At 38.7% G+C, this 21,557-nt stretch overlaps 1 protein-coding gene and 1 pseudogene across 8 annotated transcripts in view; both read right to left on the bottom strand.

Moving 5' to 3' along the window:
* The window catches only part of ABI3BP (ABI family member 3 binding protein), a 248,619-nt gene that overhangs the window by 152,733 nt on the left and 74,329 nt on the right, over positions 1 to 21,557 (bottom strand). For all 8 annotated transcript variants that reach the window (XM_032150299.2, XM_058437575.1, XM_058437574.1 and 5 more), the window contains exon 3: positions 3,126 to 3,194. In XM_032150299.2, the coding sequence (XP_032006190.1) occupies positions 3,126 to 3,194 (69 nt within the window). The remainder of the gene's footprint in view (positions 1 to 3,125; positions 3,195 to 21,557) is intronic.
* LOC116466500 (BRCA1-A complex subunit Abraxas 1-like) lies at positions 10,826 to 12,068 on the bottom strand (annotated as a pseudogene).

Raw genomic sequence — 21,557 nt, 5'->3', positions numbered from 1 at the left:
TGGAAGAGTAGGAGTAACACAGGAAGCACAGTTGTCCTGATGGTGCCAGCTGGATCTAAATAATGCCAAGTTATGCTAATAAATCACTGGAGATTGTGTTCAAGTACACAGGAGCAGGCCCTTGCACTTTCAAAATTATCTGAAACTGCAGAAGTAGGGCAGCGAAAAACAGGAAGAACCTCAACCGTGAAAACCAATGCTGACTCATTAAAAATAATTAGAGTAAATAAGATAAAAATCCGATAGAAAGCCTAATAAAACTACATAGAACATAAAACATACATGCTTTGTATTGCTGTTGAATTCCTTCTTTTATTTCATGAGACTATGTATGACGTATTTGCACTAGAAAGAACTTGTGCTATCTAACGAAGTGGGAGCCAAATGGCAGAATGGCCTGCCACCTCTATTAAGGTAGGTAGAAGAGTGCCCCTTGCATGAGACGACTGGTGGTCGTCTGAATCAAATGCTCTTGAAAATTGTGCCAGGCTTGTTTCTTTTGTTAAATTTAAGTTCTGTAAGTTGTTCTTCAAGCAAGAACTCTTCTTAGCACAGAATACACCTAACCTAGTGGTGGCAAATTGCCTCATTATTGGATAGTTGACTTTTAAAGATGTTTGAAATAATTTTAAAGATAGTTATCATTTACATGGTTGCAAACACAGGTTTATTCTTCTCTAACTTTTGCAGACCCAGCTGTAATTGCGCCCCATATGATGGTGATTTAAATTGTCATGTATGAGCTCCAATGAGGGCAGATTAGAATCTGCAGTGAAGGCAGGGAACACTTATAGTTTGAACAAGCCCTGGGATGATTCTGATCTTCCCTTTTCAATTCCTGAGTTGATTTTCACTAATGTAATGCAACAATCTCATTCACTTTGCAGATGAAAAATAAGGCACAGAGAAGTTTCAAGATTGTCCAAAGTCACACTAAGAGCAAAGTCAAAACTCAAGTCCTGGGTCTCCTCAATCACAATCTAGTTTTATTTTTATGATATCACTGTCTTGGCTGTCAATGTATAAAGATAATGCCATCTAGAGATGAAAGACATACTTTTCATGTAAGGAACCTAAGGCTTGTATGACCAAGGGAAACTAATGGTCTCCCAATTATTTGTATGACCAAATAACTATTTCACTAAGGTTGATTCTTAATATAAAAATAATTAATTAAAATTTATGTGGCAGATACAAATATAGAATGAATGGAAGCTAATCCCTTAGTCATTACATTATTCCTAAATGCAGATAACGAAAACAAAATTATATCTGCTATCCAAAAAGAAAGGTGGGGTGTTATATCCTGAGCAAGATGAAGCAATTTCCTGAGCTGGTCATAAAGTAAACAATAATTTCTAAGGCTAGTGTCATAGAATCCTCAAAATAAAATGAAGTTATAAAGTGCTAAGGCATAATCATTCTCTTGACATTTCTTATATAATTTTATATATTTGTACTATGATCATATTCCTATCAAGAAACAGTTCAATGAGTATTCATCTGAAAACAGATTCCATGGAATCACACTGATGTTTCTTGAGTTTGTGGCTATTTTTGAAGTACAGTCTCGAAATATTGAGAATACATCTATTTTCAAGTATGTGGAAAACTGTCTGGGCAACTCTCACTAACAAGTTGTAAGGAGCGATTGGAATTTCCCTTTTGCTTTGGGATGATCTATGAGGCCAGGAAAAAGAATTCGTATTTTTCAAAATGCTTAACCATTCAATGCTGCTCTTAAAAGAAGTGGAAATCAGCAGAAAGAGGGGAGGGAATTGTGGCAACTGATTTCTGATTTAAGCTGTTTAGTATAATTGAATAGCTGAGTGCTCTTTCTCCCATTTTATTTCTCTAGAAAAATATAGCAAACAAACAAAAAGATCCTTTTATTGTGTGGTATCCAGTGTACCATAAAAGATGAACATGCTTTGGAAATAATTACTTGGAGATCATTCACATTAGAAAAATAAAAGCAGGCCGGGCGCGGTGGCTCACGCCTGTAATCCCAGCACTTTGGGAGGCTGAAGGGGGTGGATCACGAGGTCAGGAGATCGAGACCTTCCTGGCTAACACGGTGAAACCCCGTCTCTACTAAAAAATACAAAAAATTAGCCGGGCGTGGTGGTGGGCGCCTGTAGTCCCAGCTACTGGAGAGGCTGAGGCAGGAGAATGGCGTGAACCTGGGAGGCGGAGCTTGCAGTGAGCTGAGATTGCGCCACTGCACTCCAGTCTGGGCCACAGAGCGAGACTCCATCTCAAAAAAAAAAAAAAAAAAAAAAAAAAGAAAAAGAAAAGCAAAATTTTGTGAACAACTCTGTATAGAGTTAGGAAGATGCAACATCAGATAGAAAAAGCATATTCACAGCTTCTCCTTATAGCAATGGTCAGCTATATTATTTGATCGGAGAAGAAGTTTTGGTAGTGAAATTAGATGACATAGAATTTTAATCTTTAGTTATGTAGAAAGTTTCTACTTACTTATTTATATATCCACTTTCCTGTTGCAAGTCTTCCTAGACCTGGAAACATGAGTGTTGCTATTATTTTTATTTTATGGAAGAAATCTTTCCTTTATTGAATTGAAGAGGTTTAGAAGGGAGAGATAAGGAGTAAATAAAACCTACGTGCTGATCTATTTAACACACATACATGAGTTATCCTTTTAAAATGTAAACAGTCTCCTTAAGAAAAGGTGAGACATAAAATTTTCCCTTAACGTCTGAAAGGCACAATAGCGAGCATGAGTTCACACACTGCAGAATAGAAACAGGCCAATAGGAGCTAACCCCAAATGAGCACTGACTACAGGCCAGGCACTGTCCTTAACTCATTTAATCCTCAAGGACAACCCTATTATGCAGCAGAATCCAGGAGTAGAGAGGTTCAATAACTTATGTAATTCCCTGCAGTTTGCAAGTGGTGGCACCAGGAGAAAATCCCAAGCAGCCTCTACCACCAGGCCGTGTTACTTCTCCAAAAGGGTAAACTGTGGACCCAGGGCTGACACCTCCTCTACATTCTTAAAGCTTCTCAAGGCATTTGGTCTCCATGGGTCCAAAAGAGATGAAAAGTCATGGTTCAAAGTTAATAAAAGAAAAAAAAATCAATGCAAAGGTCTATACCTGAACATGACTTCTTTTGACTTGGAGGTGGAGCAGGTCGCACAACTATCAGATATTTCGGCTCTGCATCTGGAAACAATAACATTATGTATCAGAAAAACCCTTTGAGAATCAGCATTGGAGGCAGCACACCCCTACCCTGATTCAGCATTCCCTGAGTCATCCTCCATAACCGCAGCTCCAGGGAGTGAGAGGACCCAATAATCTGAAAAGTTAACACTTCCTGAGAAGTTTATTAAGTCATTAAAATGAAAATTAAATCCAGATTTTCCAAACCAAATGGGCAAGGGTGAGGGAGAAGTCTTAAAAGAATCATACTCTACACAGATTTTAAACGCTATTTTCATCAGTTCTTTTCTCTGCAAATATATTTTTTAAAAAATCAGAGTATGTCCATTCGGTTACCCCACGCCTCAAGGAGAACCAACCCTGATGCTCCAGGGAAGGAAAAATTCTCCTTGCACAAGACACCGTGGGCCTCACCTGTATGAGCTGAAATCACTCCCTTTCATGGGAACAGGAATATTTATAATGCCCTTCCTAATTTGTATCCTGTTTATGTAATTTCTCAGCCTGTTTTCATAGCTAGTCATTTTTAATGAACAATTTCTAAACAGTCACAATTTATAAGTTGGTGTAATTTTCATTTTAAATATATTTCAATGAAATGTACATAGGGAATCTCAAGATATTTAAGTTTTAAATAAAATTATATTAAAGCAATCAGCATATGCTAACTCAATAAGGAGCTAATAATTTATCAAATAATTTTTTAAATATTGATGTTTGCAAGATGAATGGCTGGTTACACATATGTAAATAAACCAAATATATTTTGGGCATATGAAATAGCATTTTATAAGCAACTCTATTGGATTAATGGATTGATAAGTATTCTTTACAATGTTTCTCCAGAACTTCAAACTCTGAAACTCATTCTATAAGAAATATCATTTGGATGCTGTAGTCAGCCAGAATTCACACCTACTTACTCAGGCAGACTTCATATCTTTATTTTGCTTTCATTCTGGGTTCAAATGTCTCCCCTCCATGTGTCTGGAGCAGAGGCCTTCTTGCCCAAGGCTTTGCAGAGCTGACCTCTTTTCAGATGGAGACAACCTGGCAACTCAACTTCTCTTAGTAACTTGTGCCTTTGTCTTTTTCTGGACACCTTACACAGTGCTATTGGCTATAACCTGCTGCAGTAATTACCACTGAATGAAGTAACTTAGGCAGCCTGATGAACTCACCTCAGAGCTTTGCCTGATTATTGTACAGTTGTCTCCTACCCACCACACAGATAAAGGAGCATTCATTCTGTTCCAATCTCATGTGTTTGAAAGCACATCTTGCTTAGTGAGGCTCTTATAAGGAATGCTGGACCCAAATCAAATAAACAAGTTTCCTAGTAGGAATACAATAACCATTTCCTGATTTTGAGATATAGAGCAATAAACTACCATGTACTGAGTGCTTTCTATGTGCAAGACACTATATTGAGAACCTTATATTCATAACTTAATTACTCCCTCATGACAATCCGTCCTGGCACTAATATTATCACCTCAATTTGTAGATGAGATAACTGGGGCAGGGTTGACTTCATGGGCGTGTGGCATATACAGTCACATGGGACCCCATGCTCAGAAGGGCCCGATGCTTGGTTTAAGGTCCTGCTGTCATCATCTTGAAATTCTTAATACTTTTATCTTTGAACTTGTGTTTTGCAAGGGAAGTCTGATGGGACAATAGAGCATGCATGTGAGTGGGGGAAACAGAAGCAATAAGCATGTCTGCATTTTCTGGACTCCCCACTCATTTATGGCATTGGAGGAATCCATTATATATAATTCCAAAAGAACCATGATGTGTGGGAGTTCAGCAAGACTCAAAGGTAGAAGAAGGTAAGTATGTCACATTTACCATTCAGTAAAAGGGTAAGGAGGGGGACACACAGAGCTCTGAGAGGCCGTACTTTCCATTTGAACCAGAACTTGCTTTAGATGCAGAAAGAAGGCAATGTCACTTTAAGGTATGAATGACCAAGAAACTCTATCATATCCTTTCTTACTCATGCATTAGCCAACCACTTATGCTGAAAATGATAAAGGAGAAAAGGAAAAGATAGGGAAACCCAGAGGTTTTTTATTTTGTTTTTGTTTTTAACTCTTCCTCATTCAGAAATAAGTTGAAAGAAGAGTGTTGGTAGAATGTGCACATATCAAGAAGTGAAATAAACAGCTGAATTAGTTTTGTGCAGCATTTCCACTATTCTGGTAGGAACAAAATACATATGCATATATGTATAAACTGTAAAATACAAACTGTGCAATTTCAGTAATTTCACTTGGGAGTTAAAGGCTTTTACGTTTGTATTTAAACCTGGGATTGAACAATATAAAGATACAAAGTAAACTTCATGCTAATAATTTTAAATTTTTTATTTACTAAGACTTCAAATAGTAAATTGAATAAATACAATTGTGACAAAAGGAGAAATCACAAAAAGGAAAAAGCTTTATATTTTAGTATCTTTAACAACAATTTTTTCATGTTTTTGAACCAGGGGACCTACATTTTTATTTTGTTCTTGGCTCTGCAAGTTATGTAACTATCTTAATCAAGTCTACAAAATACTCTTTTAATAAATCTCAGGAATTCACTTTTAGAAAACAAAACTCCTAGTTTTCCTAAATTTTTCTCACTCTAGCAGAGTCTCTTAGAGTTAACCTTTTAGATTCTTCCTTCATATGGATTATGCCTAATGCCTAGAGGTTTTTAACAAAAGACCTGAAACACTAGAAAAATAACATACACAGAAGCCAAAGATAGTACCATGATCCAAGACATATGGTTACATGAGCAATTTAAAAATACCTTTTGTTATGATCACAGTTATTTTGCATAAAGCATAGGCTGTTATAGCCAGTTACAAATTGGAACAAATGTCGCTACCTGGGTGCACGTGTTGGCTCTTACTGCTCATTAAATATTTCCAACATACACGTATTTTGGGAGTCTTTGTGCTCTATTGGGGAAACAGGTGTGGAAAAATAAAAGTGAAGAATAGGATTTCTATTTCTGTTCCGTACAAAATTCTTTGTGGATTTATAGTAGCCTGGAAATATATACATTGTAGACTGAAATTCTGCTAATATATGTTACTTCATTCAGAAAGATATATAATTAAAATGTCAATTTAGGAAAAGTTGCATAGAATGCAGTTACCTTAACAAAGTTTCCATTCCTGATAGTTAATTCTATACAATGTTGCAGACTAATTAAATCTAATTTGCTTAATATTTTGAATGCCCCATGGTGGAGGACAGGGACAGTTTACTGCTTAAGGAAATCTACTGTTGAAATATTTTGTTAATTACTGGATTTTTCAGTAATACTCGTATAATTGCAGTTTGATTTGATAGATCCCAATTTTCACATTTTGGGTCTGCTCCCATTAGAGGACGCCTGCATTGCAAGCCTCACTGCTTCAGAATGTTGTCACAGGGAAGCTTAGTTCTGCATGTAAAGTTTCTGCCATTAAAGTGTCCACAAAAGAAGCATGAAATAAACCAAGATAATCCTAAAAGAAATTAGGTAAGGGGGTCTGAAAAAGGTCCTTGCCAGGTTTAACAATTTTTTCGTTAAACTAATTTTCTGGACATAAGAGCACAGACTCTGGAAACAGATTAAATCCTATGCAACTACATGCTAGTACAAGTCAAAGTACTTAACCTCTGTGTACCTCAGTTTCCTGCAAAGTAGGAAAAATCATACCTAGTCTCATAAGGTTCTTAAAGATAATTAAATTGTAACAAAGGCCAGGCATGGTGGCTCAGCCTGTAATCCCAGCATTTTGGGAGGCCAAGGTAGGGAGATCGCTTGAGCTCAGGAGTTTGAGACTAGCCTGGGCAACAGAGTGAAACCCCATCTCTACAAAAAAATACAAAAATTATCCACGCATGGTGATGGGCACCTGTAGTCCCAGCTACTCGAGGCTGAGGTGGGAGGATTGCTTGAGCTCATGAGGCAGAGGTTGCAGTGAGCTGAGATTGCACCACTGTACTTCAGCCTGGGTGACAGTGAGACCTTGTCTTAGGGGGAAAAAAAAGAAAAAGCTGTAACAATGTCAAACACAAAAAGTGTGAATTAAGTATTAGTAACAATCGTGATTTCTAGAAAGCAGAGCTTGTGTTCTACAAAGTCTAAGGACATATTACAAGAGAGGAAAATATTCAAAAAATCTTTACAGCAAACACCACAGGTTCCAAAATGCAAGCATTTCACAATAAACATTACAAACCAAACTCATTCATAAATATCGATGCAAAAAAAACCCCTAAAAATATACTGACAGGAAGAATCTGGATCTGACAGCACATAATACAATAATAAATTATTACCACATATAGTTTATCCCAGGAATGTAACATAAAGGGAAAAAAAAGGCCAGGCATGGTAGCTCACGCCTGTAATCCCAGCACTTTGGGAGGCCGAGGTGGGCAGATCACGAGGTCAGGAGATCGAGACCATCCTGGCTAACACAGTGAAACCCAATCTCTACTAAAAAATACAAAAAATTAGCTGGGCGTGGCGGTGGGTGCCTGTAGTCCCAGCTACTCGGGAGGCTGAGGCAGGAGAATGGTGTGAACCTGGGAGGCAGAAGTTGCAGTGAGCCGAGATCGTGCCACTGCACTCTAGCCTGGGTGACAGAGCAAAGACTGTCTAAAAAAAAAAGAAAAAAAAAGTAAGCCTATTTCCACAGGTGCTGAAAAGTCATTTGAAAGAAATAGTAACTCTGAATAAATAAGAATTCAGTGAAATACTTTCTTATCAAATATATCTTAAAACATCTAAATCAAATGTATGATCCTCCTTTACTAAACATGCCAGACTCTTGCTGGCACCAAGAATGATACTGGGTAAAAAAACAACGGGACTGTTGATAACTGAGTTGAATTTCCCATTATTCCTATACACCAATAACAGACAAACAGTGAGCCAAATAATGAGTGAACTCCCATTCACAATTGCTACAAAGAGAATAAAATACCTAGGAATCTAACTTACAAGGGATGTGAAGGACTTCTTCAAGAAGAACTACAAACCCCATAATCTCAGCCCAAAATCTCCTTAAACTGATAAGCAACTTCAGCAAAGTGTCAGGATACAAAATCAATGTGCAAAAATCACAGCATTCTTATATACCAATAACAGACAAACAGAGAGCCAAATCATGAGTGAACTCCCATTCACAATTGCTTCAAAGAGAATAAAATACCTAGGAATCCAACTTACAAGGGATGTGAAGGACCTCTTCAAGGAGAACTACAAACCACTGCTCAAGGAAATAGGAGAGGACACAAACAAATGGAAAAACATTCCATGCTCATGGATAGGAAGAATCAATATTGTGAAAATGGCCATACTGCCCAAAGTAATTTATAGGTTCAATGCCATCCCGATCTAACTACCATTGACTTTCTTCACAGAATTGGAAAAAACTACTTTCAATTTCATAAGGAATCAAAAAAGGGCCTGCATAGCCAAGACAATCCTAAGCAAAAATAACAAAACTGGAGGCATCACACTACCTGACTTCAAACTATACCATAAGGCTACATTAACCAAAACAGCATGGTACTGGTACCAAAACAGATATATAGACCAATGAAACAGAACAGAGGCCTCAGAAATAACAGCACGCATCTACAACCATCTGATATTTGACAAACCTGACAAAAGCAAGCAAATGGGGAAAGGATTCACTACTCAACAAATGGTGCTGGGAAAACTGGCTAGCCATATGCAGAAAGCTGAAACTGGATCCCTTCCTTACACCTTATACAAAAAATTAACTCAAGATGGATTAAAGACTTAAATGTTAGACCTAAAACCATAAAAACCCTAGAAGAAAACCGAGGCAATACCATTCAGGACATAGGCATGGGCAAAGACTTCATGACTAAAACACCAAAAGCAATGGCAAAAAAAAGCCAAAATAGTCAAATGGGATCTGATTAAACTAAAGAGCTTCTGCACAGCAAAAGAAACCATCAGAGTCAACAGGGACCTACAGAATGGGAGAAAATTTTTGCGATCTATCCATCTGACAAAGGGCTAATATCCAGAATCTACAAAGAACTCAAACAAATTTACAAGAAAAAAAAAACAACCCCATCAAAAAGTAGGCAAAGGATATGAACAGACACTTCTCAAAAGAAGACATTTATGCAGCCAACAAACATATGAAAAAATGCTTATCAGCACTGGTCATTAGAAAAATGCAAATCAAAACCACAATGAGATACCATCTCACTCCAGGTAGAATGGCCATCATTAAAAAGTCAGGAAACAACAGATGCTGAGAGGATGTAGAGAAATAGGAACACTTTTACACTGTTGGTGGGAGTGTAAATAAGTTCAACCATTGTGGAAGACAGTGTGGCGATTCCTCAAGGACCTAGAACTAGAAATACCACTTGACCCAGCAATCCCATTACTGGGTATGTGCCCCAAAGAATTATAAATCATTCTACTATAAAGACACATGCACATGTATGTTTATTGCAGCACTGTTCACAATAGCAAAGACTTGGAAGCAACCCAATGCCCATCAGTGATAGACTGGATAAAGAAAATGTGGCACATATACACTACGCAGCCATAAAAAAGGATGAGTTCATGTCCTTTGTGGGGACATGGATGAAGCTGGAAACCATCATTCTCAGCAAACACAGGAACAGAAAACCAAACACCACATGTTCTCACTCATTAGTGGGAGTTGAACAATGAGAACACATGGACACAGGGAGGGGAACATCACACACTGGGGCCTGCTGGGGAGTCGGGGGCAGGAGGAGGGATGACATTAGGAAAAATACCTAATGTAGATGATGGGTTTATGAATGCAGCAAACTACCATGGCACTTGTATACCTATGGAACAAACCTGCATGTTCTGCACATGTACCCCAGAACTTAAAGTATAATTTAAAAGAGGTAAAAAAAAAATATCACTTTAGAATTTTAATGTAACATAAAGGAAAAAAAAAAGGCCAGGCATGGTAGCTCACGCCTGTAATCCCAGCACTTTGGGAGGCCGAGGTGGGCAGATCACGAGGTCAGGAGATTGAGACCATCCTGGCTAACACAGTGAAACCCCATCTCTACTAAAAAATACAAAAAATTAGCCGGGCGTGGAGGCCGGCTTTTTTTAGATAAAAAGTAAATTTTCATACAAATTTCTTTCTACATTGTGAAAATAAATTCTATTTCTTTTCTATTCTTGCTTTTCCATTTTTTTTTTAAATAGAGATGGGTCTCACTATGCTGCCCATGTTGGTCTCTAACTCCTGGCCTCAATAAATTCTCCTGCCTTGTCCTCCCTAAGTGCTGGAAATACAGGTGTGAGCCACTGTGCCCGGCCTCACTTTTCCAGTTATAAAGAATGTGTCAGTGTAAGGCTTTCCCTCAACAACTTAGTGAAATGTGAAAAAAGATTTTGAAATAAAAGCATCTGATGTTCGAAAATATACTTTATAAATTAAACATGCCAAGACTTATCTGTGGATTACTGCAAACAGGGGAACATAGTAAAAACAAATGAATTTATCTGTATTAGTGCAAGTAGCTCAACATAGTAAAAAACAATAGAAATGTTTGGCTTTACCCATCAGCTAAATAAAAAACATTCTCCTTTTAGGTTAAAAGGATCAAGATGTAGGAGACTGGATATTCACTAGATCCTTTGATTTTCTCAATTTCTTCATCTATTTCTGGGCTGCTCATTGTAGATGCTTTTTCTTGGTTACTACTATCAGTATCTGTTTTAGATGGTTTGTCTTGTATCTCTAACTGCCATGATCTCTTGAAATGTCATCTAAGTCTAAGGCTTTATGCTTAATCATTTGTGGTCTACTAGCTAGACTGGCTTCAAGAATGTCAGTGTGTTCTATCATTAAGGTCAGATTGGCTACCACATCGAGGTGGAGGTTGTTGTTACAGCTTTTAGAAACATGTCTGTTTTTTAAAGACATAACACATGAATGAAGAAATTCAGAATCTGGATAAAAGGTCCATAATGCTTGACGAGGAAAAATGTTCCCCTGAGGGTCTTTTTAGATGTTTTTCTCTCATGCTGCCTGAATCTATGGTCATCTCCTTTTTTCCAATTTCTTGTTTTAATCTGTTTATATCCTTTACTAGTTTATTTATTGCTTGTTCATTGTCTTCCACTTTTTTTTGCATATACTCTTTAATTCCTCTTGTAATGAAGCATTATATTTCATTTATCTTCTGTACCTCCTTTAATGATCCATCTTCTTCAAAAAATTTAGAGCTGTGTGTTTTTACTGCTTGGCTAAAACCAGTGGACATACAGGAACCTGATACAGTTTTATAACCTAGTTGTTCAGAAATACCCAGATTGGCAACCACTAAAGGTACCCTGTGAAAAAGTCCTTTTTGAGGTTTCAAGGCATGTTTCAGTCGATGAGTAGAGCAGCTTTCTGTTATTATACTTGGTGTTAATAGTAGAAAAACAAGTTCTTGGTTTGAAAAATGCTCCTGCAAGTTTTTGTGAAGCAGCCTCTCTCTAAACATCATGATCTGATCTGAATGATGACGGAATTTGTACCAACCTATCACATTCTTTTTGACATTGGAGAATATTTTCTGCAGTGCTTGCTCATTTACTTCACTTGAGGAATTATAAAAGCAAAAAAAAGCATGGAATATATTTCTGAATGTCAATTGTATAAACAACTTCAACATCATCCATTTGGGAATCAGTAATGCTATTCTTGGCTTCATCTTTTACTTCCTCAAGAAGAAAACCTTCCATGTCCCAGACCCTGCTGGGGTGCTGTAAGGCAAGTTGGTCAACACAAAGCCTGAGAGTACCTGCTCTTACCCTCCGTGCTGCCGTCGCCTCAGGCTTCATGAGACCTATCTTCACAACTTCATTAATCTAAAATGCTTCTAAAATAGTTTATAGAAAAGGAAATGATCTCTTTTGTAAAAAGAATAGGCAACATAAAATGTACACATCAATGAGTCAAGGGAAGCTCTTTCCATAAGTATAAAATAAAAGCCTCAAGGGATACAAGAGCAGTACCATTAATTAGCAACTTTATTGTTTCTTAGTTTTATATAAAATAGACTGATTTACAGTTGAAAATGCTTTAGAATTTGATGAAATAAGGTAATTATTTATATTAGAAGCAAGTGTGGCACATCATGAGACCCTAGTAAGAATAAAATCACCCATAGAATTAAAAAAAACTATATTCATGGAAATTTCCATAACAGAAATATTGTTGATTCTTATTTGCATCTGTAAGTGCCCACAAGCCACATTTAACTATATTCAGACCTGAGCGGGTATAATCTAAATTTAAGCATCCTCTAGCTCTTGACATTTGGCCGACAGCTCCTGTACTGCATTTCATCAACACTAACCCTGAGTAACATCTGCCTGAAAAACACCCTTGAGAAATATTGCTGTCTTTAAGCTCCAGCAGGGAGTTCCACTCACCTACTAGTTGGTTCTCAAAAAAGGGACCTCCTAAGTGTGGCCGTGGAACAGGTATATAAACAGCTCACCAGCGCCCTGGGCTCTGTGACTCTGTGGCTATCAGCTGCCTCTGCCCCTGCTGTAGATGGGTCCCCTATGGCCTATTGGTAGATGAAGGGGAGAAGGGAGAGGGGAACCCCACTGAAGAAGTCAGTCTAGGCAGAGATGGGCAGGCCTGTGGGGAGCTGGAATGTAAAAAGAGTAGAATGCTGTTGTCTCCTCACTTACTGAAAGGCTACTTACCAGTAGTTCTAAATTTCAACAGGGGGACCAACTTTGCGCCCCACCCACCCCACCCATTGTCCTATTCTGGTGACAAAGAACTGACTAATAAAACCAAATTTACACCACAACAGCAAACTGGTTTCAGCAATGGGGTATAAAAATGATTCATAACTCAACTGTAGTCCACATCCACCCTGAAGACCATTGCTGGAAAAAGATAGGCTCCAATATTGTTGATGCCATCACTCCACAGGACAGAATCAATAACGACTACAGAAAACCCGCCCATCTATGATAATTAAGTGACCCTGAAGTAATTACATATGAAAAGGCCAGAACATCAGCAACTGAAAGTCTGGACCCACTCGAGAGCATCGCTAATGTTCTTTCAGGAAGGATGGCGTCACTTCTGGAAAAACACTGATGATTATTTTTCTAGAAAATTGGGGAAATCCTGCTGTCTGCTTGGGCATGTGCTAAGTTGTAGCTTTGCAAAATTTCATGATAGCTTGAAGCTCAAGTAGAATACAGAGTAGCATAAGTAATGTCAGTGTTGTACCAACTTTACTATGTTAATACATACAATATAATTGACTAATATACAATGTTAATTTTTAATACATCACTCAGTAGATTACTAGCACATTGCCCTTAAACATAAAAAAGAACGTCTATAGAATTATGGAGCGTCACAAAGTAATATAAGTCCTCCACCTTTTAGAGTATTCCTAAGCCCCTGAAGAAAGCCATAAGAGGCTGAGGATCACTTTGGACGTGGGCCAGGCTTTCAGTTCATGCTGTTTATTCATGGACCTCTAAACACGGAAACATAGTAATTGCTCAATAAACACATTCTGAAAGAATGAATGAATCTGCTCTTCTACCCATTTAATGCCTGGGGCTAGAAGAAAGATGAATGAAGCCCAAGGCTTTGGAGGCAGAAAGGAAAAAAATAGAGGGTTGGGAAATAGCACAATCAGCACAAACAAGTATTTTTTGAAAAGTAATCAAACAATTAGTCTTTAGTAAGTCCTATTTGTAGGACTATTGTTTTTTTCCTCAGAAAAAGTATGTTTTCATGTGGAAAAAAAACTTTTCCTTCTTTGCCTGAAAAATAACTGGAGAGCAAATTTTAAAGCAAATCCTACACTCTTCAGTAATTATTTCCATTAAACATTACAAGATCTGTTGAATAACGAACCCACACCCAGTTTGACAGAACACTCTGTTATGCCCCATGGCTTGGAGAATTCTGGCTTATCTCAGTCTCTAAGATGCAGTCTGTGGAACGAGGCCCCTGGCAGGCTGAGCTCGTACTGAAGGTTAAACTACTCACAGAAGTGCAGCCAGCCGTACCACAGAGCAACAATGCAAAAATGACTAGGAACAGCAGCCACTGCTAGGATTCCAGAATGTTCACAGGCCTGTTCTGAAGGGAGCTCAGAGCTCATGTTGGTGCGGATGTCACAAGAGAAGTTGCTAAGAATTGTTTGGAAATGAATAACAGCAGTGAGAAGCAGCCCCTCACTGGCCCGCTGTAGAGAGTGAGTGGAGCTTCTACATATGAAATGGGAGTGTGGCATTGATTGGAAGAGAGGATGTGGGGAAAGGGGTATGGGAGGAAGACAAGGTTAAAGGGGGAAAGAGGGTGTCTCTTTCCAGTAATGTGTATTCCCAATGGCTCTACCATACTTGGTCACCATTTACAGCTTTCTAAGGTTGTCTGGAAGAAAAGACACATGTACTTTTTCTAAACAGAGGGTCATTTTAAAGACAATCCATTGAGGAAGACATTATTGGAGTTTTTCTCAGTTTTACTTTCATTCTGTGAGAGTTGGGGAGGCAATGCTATTAAAAGCATGCATTTCACCCAAGGCTGACTACATAGTTTGCAGGGTCGGGTACAAAATCAAAAGGTAGGACCCTAAAAAGAGTGCCATTGAAGGCACAACATTCAACTTTTACTTTCTTCCACCATCTCTGTCTTGACCCATCATAATGTTTATTTGCTATTTAATATTGCACTGTACAGGCCCTCAGCCCACTCTCTTCCCCCTCCACTTACTATCTCCCTCCAGCAGCAGTACCAGAATCAAGATCAAAGTGCTTTACCCTTATTCCCCAACTCACCCCCCAGGGGAGAAAAGTCAATCTCCCTTCCCTACAGGTCTGTCATCCCAATTCATAGACCTCCCAAGGGATTGCCATTTCTGCACTGGGACATACTGTGTACCTGAGGCAGGTGAGAGGGAGGCTTGCCCCCACCAAATGCCCTACTTAATGCACAGTGGCACTGCCAGACACTGCAAGGACTGCTGCCGCCATGACCAGCCAGATGTCATCACGGAGGTGTGCACACCCAAGTCCCTGCTGGAGGTGGAGGGCAACTGAAGTCGCTGAATAGAGATGGGAAGTGGAAGGCAGCCAAGCTGCAGGGACACCAGGGCAGGAGGACATGACAGTTGAGAATCAAACTAGGGGAGGGGCTGGGAGGCCAAGCATAAGAACCCAGGCTCCAAGCCCTCTGCACCTGCTCTGTTGTCTGATAGGCCCTCACTTACAAAATAAAATGGAAAGATAAAGAATTCATGACAGTGACAGCAGGGCATTAAACCCAGAATGCAAGGTCCTGGAAGTGCACTGGTCATCTGATCGTGAAGCCAGCCCTGACCCTTCCACTTCCAGTGCCTGTACACTGACCACAACACTGAGTTTCCAGGTCATTTCATTTCCTGGGCTCCTGGCATAGAGTTGGGAGCATCCGCTTCAACTACTGTCCCAAACTAACCCTGCTTCACTCGCATGCTCTGGCAGATTCTCTCCCCAACACCACAAATGTTTAAAGACTATTTCTCTTACCCACTTGCCACATCCTTTCCTAGTTTAGCAGACCTGTTAGGCATTACAATTGTTGGCTTTATTGCCTGTAGTTTTTTCCTTGCCCGTGTTTTATATGTGCACCCCACAGAGAAGTTTATGTAGAGTGTGGTCTGTTAACTGGTTTAAGCCTCGGCAAGGGCTTGATTTTGAAGTAGAGACTGTACATTCGCGCACACACATTTTTCCAGTGAATTCACCACTTTGTTCATGTTATCGCTACAGGAAGTGTGTCTGGATATTTTTCTTTATCAGGACTTTGTTTGGATATTTTTCTTTCAAATTATAAAGCCAGGTCACATTAGCTCTCAGATCCAAAAGTCAAAGCCGTCAAATCAGCAAAGATTTTTCTTCCTTTTCAAATGTTGTCAGCTTTTCCATGTAGGAGTGGGGAGTCAGGAATAATTTACACAAGACGAGTTTTTAACATTGAGTTCAAAAGTACTGGAACACTTACAGGCCTGGAGAAAAGCACTTTGGCATGGCGTTCAGATATACAGGCTGAGGAGTCGGCCTGCTACTTGTAGATTTCTTAACCTCTTGGGGACTCACTGTCTTCAGTGGGACAAAGAGAATGCTAATAGTACCTGCTTCATGGGGTTGCTGTAAGAATTTAATAATCCATTTCCATAAAGCCCTTAGCCCAGCACATTGTAAGTGCTCAAAAATATTAAATCATCAGCTAACAGGTTGATAAGAAGTGCCATTCCAGCATTTGACCATCTATGTGCCCAGCCTGGAGAATGGAACACAGCAGTGGCAAACCTGTGGCGAACCCTCCAACCCTTGATTTTATCTCTCTTTTCTTGATGCAGAGCATCCCCAGAGGCAGAGAAAAGGCTGGGCTATTACCTTGGGATCAGATTGTGAAATATCTTGGGACCATGCTAAGAATTCTAGGCTTTCTCCCGTATGTAGATTGCATATAGATTTTTCAACTAAACTGGGGTACTATTGAAAGAAAGGGAGCACAATTAATTATATCAGAACAGCAGGTGTCAACCATGACTATGCCAGATAAAACAGGGTATATAGTTACTTTACTAATAGGGTAGAGTCAACCCTTTACCCCAGCTGAATAATTTTTTCTCCTGGATATTTTTACTATAGGCAACTAGGGACTTTTTATTTGGGCAGGGAGGCTTCCCTAGCAAACTCTGGGTAGCCAGCTATTATAGCTGTGAATATATTGACCCTGATTGTGGAGCCCATCAGGGAAGGTGAGACTCAGCTCTGGTCCTCAGGAGCTTACTATTTTGCTGGTGAGACATGACACAGAAGAAACACACACACGACAAAAACAATTGGGGAACAATACAGAAGAGTATAACCTAATGCTGGCTTTCATGGCATAGCACTTGGTATGACCCACATGTGTCAGAGAGCACTGAATTTCCATGGAATGTAAAAGATTTAAAGGAAAATAATATGTGGATAATCAGGAAAGTTGATGTGACCATGTTCCTTGGTTTTGAAATGTAAAAAAATAAAGAAAATTCTAAAGTTTAAATGCTATCTTATATATCTATTCCAGATAACCCTTTAATATCCTTTTACTGGCAGCTGTCTTTCCACTTAAGACCCCTTCTCCATAGCAAGACTTTTGCAATGAATCTGGGACCATATATCTTTTTGGCCCATGACAAAAAGGGCCATTAGCCATTCGGGGACACTCTTTTGGATATAATAGAGAATGACTTTTTAAAAGTTAGATTTTGATCTCAGTGCATTGTGTAATACATTTGAAAAAATTGTGCTTTATATTAAAATATTGTGAATTTTTGTATTGTATTTCCAAGAAAAGATAGACTTGGCGACAGTTTATCATTTGATGGAGTCAAGCAGACCATGAAAACACTGTAGTTGAATTCAGTAGAAAAAACAGGACTTTGAAAGGATGTTTTCTTTACCAAAACATGATGAAATGGTCATCTCTTCTCATACAATGGCTTTCTGGTATAAACTTATGGTGAATTGTTTAAGAGACGGTGTACATTTATTAAGAAATTGATACCTATTAGGCGAATTTCTTTAAAAATCCCCTTTGAAGCTTAAGTCCTGGTAAACTTTGTGCCTTGGAGGAAAAAAAATCAAATGATTCTGGGATTCCTTTTTTTTTTTAAATGATAAATTTGGACTCATCTTGAAGATTTAAAGCCAAATACTTCCCAAGTGGTAAATCTATTTCCAAAGAAATAACTAAGAATTAGATGACATTTCAAAAATAATTTTAAAAGAGAAAAATCTATCTTAAATGGTACCCACAGCTGTTTCAGGCTTTTTGGGTCTTTCCTTTTCCTCTTTCCCATTTATTCATCCACCCATCCACCCATCCACTCATCCATTCATCTATTGTGTTTCTGAAATCAATGACAACATTAAGGGTAAAAAGAAATCTAAGGTTCCTAGGGTCCTTAGCTCCTGGGAGTTTTCTACTCGGGTGAAGTATAGAGGCAGACAAGACACACAAAAATAAAAACAAATAGCAATTGACTAACCTTAAGAATGATAAAAGCAAATGCTAAGCCTCCAGGATATTCATGGAGAGGGACTGAAATGTCTATCCTGGCCAGAAATGGCCTTGTGTACAGTAAAGTAGGACTTGATGGATGGGCAGCACATAACAAACAGAGATGGTGGTGGTGGAGGAAGGGGAGAAGAGAACAAGTTTTGAGGAAGAAATGAGTGCCTTACATATTTTATTTAAACCTTAATGAGGAGGTAGCCATAATACATCTCCCCACCCACTTTTTAACCGTTTTTTACAGGACATTATAGAAGCAACCCATCAGGAACTTATGACCATTGTCCTGTAGAACAGATAAAGTTCCCCAAGTTCTGAGAGGCAGTAGAACACAGTGGTTCAGAGCTCAGACTTCCTAGCTTCAAATCCTGTACCTGCCATATACTAGCTGAGCAGCCTTAGGAAGTTTAAAACTCTTGGAGCTTCAACCTCCTTCTGGGTAAAAGAGAAATAATAATACTACCTAGCCCTGCAAAACTGCCATTTTGCATCGGTATCAGGAGTCTGATATTCACTCCTGGCAGCTGTCTTGCTCCCTGCCTTTGAAGCCTCTTGCCATCTCTCTAAGGACTCTGCCAGGAAGACAGGGCTCAGGTGGCTTCAATGGCTGGTACTACATCATTTCCTTCTATTGGTTTATCCTGCTTCTTTTTTTCATAAGTTATTTTTTTCAGCTTCTTTATATTCTCTATATAGTTCCTTCAGTTATTTTCAACCCCTATTTCTGTTTTTCTTCAATGAATGCATAACCACTTATGATAGGTATCTTTCAGTGTAATAAACAGTATCAATCTCTATTATTTTATATTTCATCCCACTTTCCTAAAAATAGAGCATTCTTAAACATTTTTATGATAGAGAAGTAGAAGAGAACAACTGACATTCTAAGGGTTGCCATGGTAAAAGAGGAAAAATTGTGCATTTCCTCTTGCTGTCTATAGAAATGTAAAAATTAAGGGTAAACCTTGTAAATGGTACTAATAATCTATAGACATATAAATTGCATTAAAATTTATAAACATACAATTTATACTGATTCATGTCTGAGCAATCATAAATCAACTTTGCTTTTAAAGTTTTGAAAATGTTTCACTGTGAAACAAAGTGAGAAACTTCAAAGTAAGAAACTGACGGTTGAATTTTAGCCCAAATGCAGAGATAGAATTGCCATCAGTTAAGTAAATTAAAGCGTCATGCACTTATTTTTATCTGTTTAGTAGGACAGGTCAAAATTCTCGCTATCTTCTTGCTAAAAATTGCTTTATTTGAATAAGAGATTGAAAAAGTGAGATCTAGAGATGACAGACTTTTTCAGGTATATATTTTTGGGGGAGTCACCATATTTTTCTTTGGAGGCCACAGCTAAGGAATTCTAAGAGGCACCTGAAGACTCTCTTCACCAAAGGCACAAAACAGTCAGCTTTCACACAGGATACCCTCAATAATTAAGAGATAATAATGACTTTGGGAGAGAGCTGTGTGTGTGCTACTGTGTCATCATCTTAGATTTTGCTTATTTTGTTTTTTAATCTTGTTTTGAGAGTTGACCCTGACGAGAAGCATACTTGGGTATGATAGATGGGCATGGCTGCCTTTCAGTGACTAACAGCTCTGCTAAAACAATCTACCCTCTACAGTTTTACCAACACTATCTCCCTACCCACAAATATAAAAGAAAACCACAAAACTGCCGCTTAGACCAAGCTTTTTCAACGTAGGCAGTAACCTCTTAGAGCTGGCCAGAACTTTAGTAGAAAGTTAACCCAATAGTTATTAGCAATTGAGACAAACAAAGCTCAGAAGTGTTAGGTAAATTATCCAAGGCCACTCTGCTTGTTATAACAGCAACTGACAAAATTCATAAAACATGCCTACTGTGTGCTAGAGTTTATATTGGCTTTTTAATATATGTATATATATATATATATATTTTGATATGGAGTCTTGCTCTGATACCCAGGCTGGAGTGCAGTGGCGTGATCTTGGCTCACTGCAACCTCCCCCTCCCAGGTTCAAGCAATTCTCTGCCTCAGCTTCCCGAGTAGCTGGAATTACAGGCACCCGCACCCATGCGTGGCTAATTTTTGCATTTTTAGTACAGACAGGGTATCTGTCTGTACTATCTTGGACAGGCTGGTCTTGAACTCCTGACCTCGTGGTCCACCTGCCTCGGCATCTCAAAGTGCTGGGATTACAGGCATGAACCACCACACCCAGCCTATATTAGCTTCTTTATATGATTCAGCCATAGTCTTTACAATGCTTCTGGAAGATTATTCTCTATTTTAGAAATGAGAAAAATATAATGCAGATAATTTAAACTACTTACCCACAACTATTCCACAATAAGTCGTGTTGAATTTGAACCCAGGTCTGTCTGACTCAAAAGTAAATAGGTATTTTTTCCGCACATCATGCTGCCTCTCAAATGAAGGCTGATCTTTCCTAGAATACAGATTTTAGCATCCTCATCCAGGACTTTTTTCAGCTTAGAGCATTTCCAGTGCGTTGGCACTGCATCCTTTTCCTCACTAGAGCTGGCATCACTTGGAGGAGTTATAGGCAAGATAGTGACTGAGAGGCCTGTGCTGAGTGTGAGAAATGCACTCCCTTAGGGAAATGTGTGAGGGTTAGCAGCTGTGAGAACACGAGAATTAAAACATTTGCACCCCATTAGTCCCTTTGGAGTCCTAACACCTGGTTGGAAGACAAAATCTTCCATCAGAATTTGTCATAGTGAACACATGTATTTAAACTTAAGCCTTCTCTGCAGTAAGGATACTAAAGTAATTCTTCAACGTGCACCACATAATTGATGGCGCTAGGTCTTCCTCTGCAGGTGACACTGATTAAAGTGTTTTCAGATGTCAACAGAACATCATTAAGTATGAGTCTTTAAAGGTCAACGCTGAGAAAGTTCTCAGCTAATGAGACATCAGCAAAATTACTAGCAGCTGACCATAAAAGAAAGCAGCAGAAACTTAAAATGTTAACCAGGAGTGAGAACATTCATGATGTGAGTAAAAAAAAAAAGACATAGGAACTTAGAGGATCTATGAAGTGTGAATCATGTTTTATCACGTCATCACAGGGCTCTGGAGGCCATTAATATTTATTAATAGCCACCGGGGAAAATACTATTTTTCCTACTGCCCCCTCTAGTACAATCTTAGATAAATTTTTACAGAAATTTCATATGAATATTAATTTCCAAAATGGCAAAAGGATGG

Source organism: Hylobates moloch, unplaced genomic scaffold, assembly GCF_009828535.3.
Source record: "Hylobates moloch isolate HMO894 unplaced genomic scaffold, HMol_V3 SCAFFOLD_4, whole genome shotgun sequence".
Taxonomy (NCBI): domain Eukaryota; kingdom Metazoa; phylum Chordata; class Mammalia; order Primates; family Hylobatidae; genus Hylobates; species Hylobates moloch.
The sequence above is the reverse complement of the archived record's forward strand: the minus strand, read 5'-3'. Positions and strand labels throughout refer to the sequence as shown.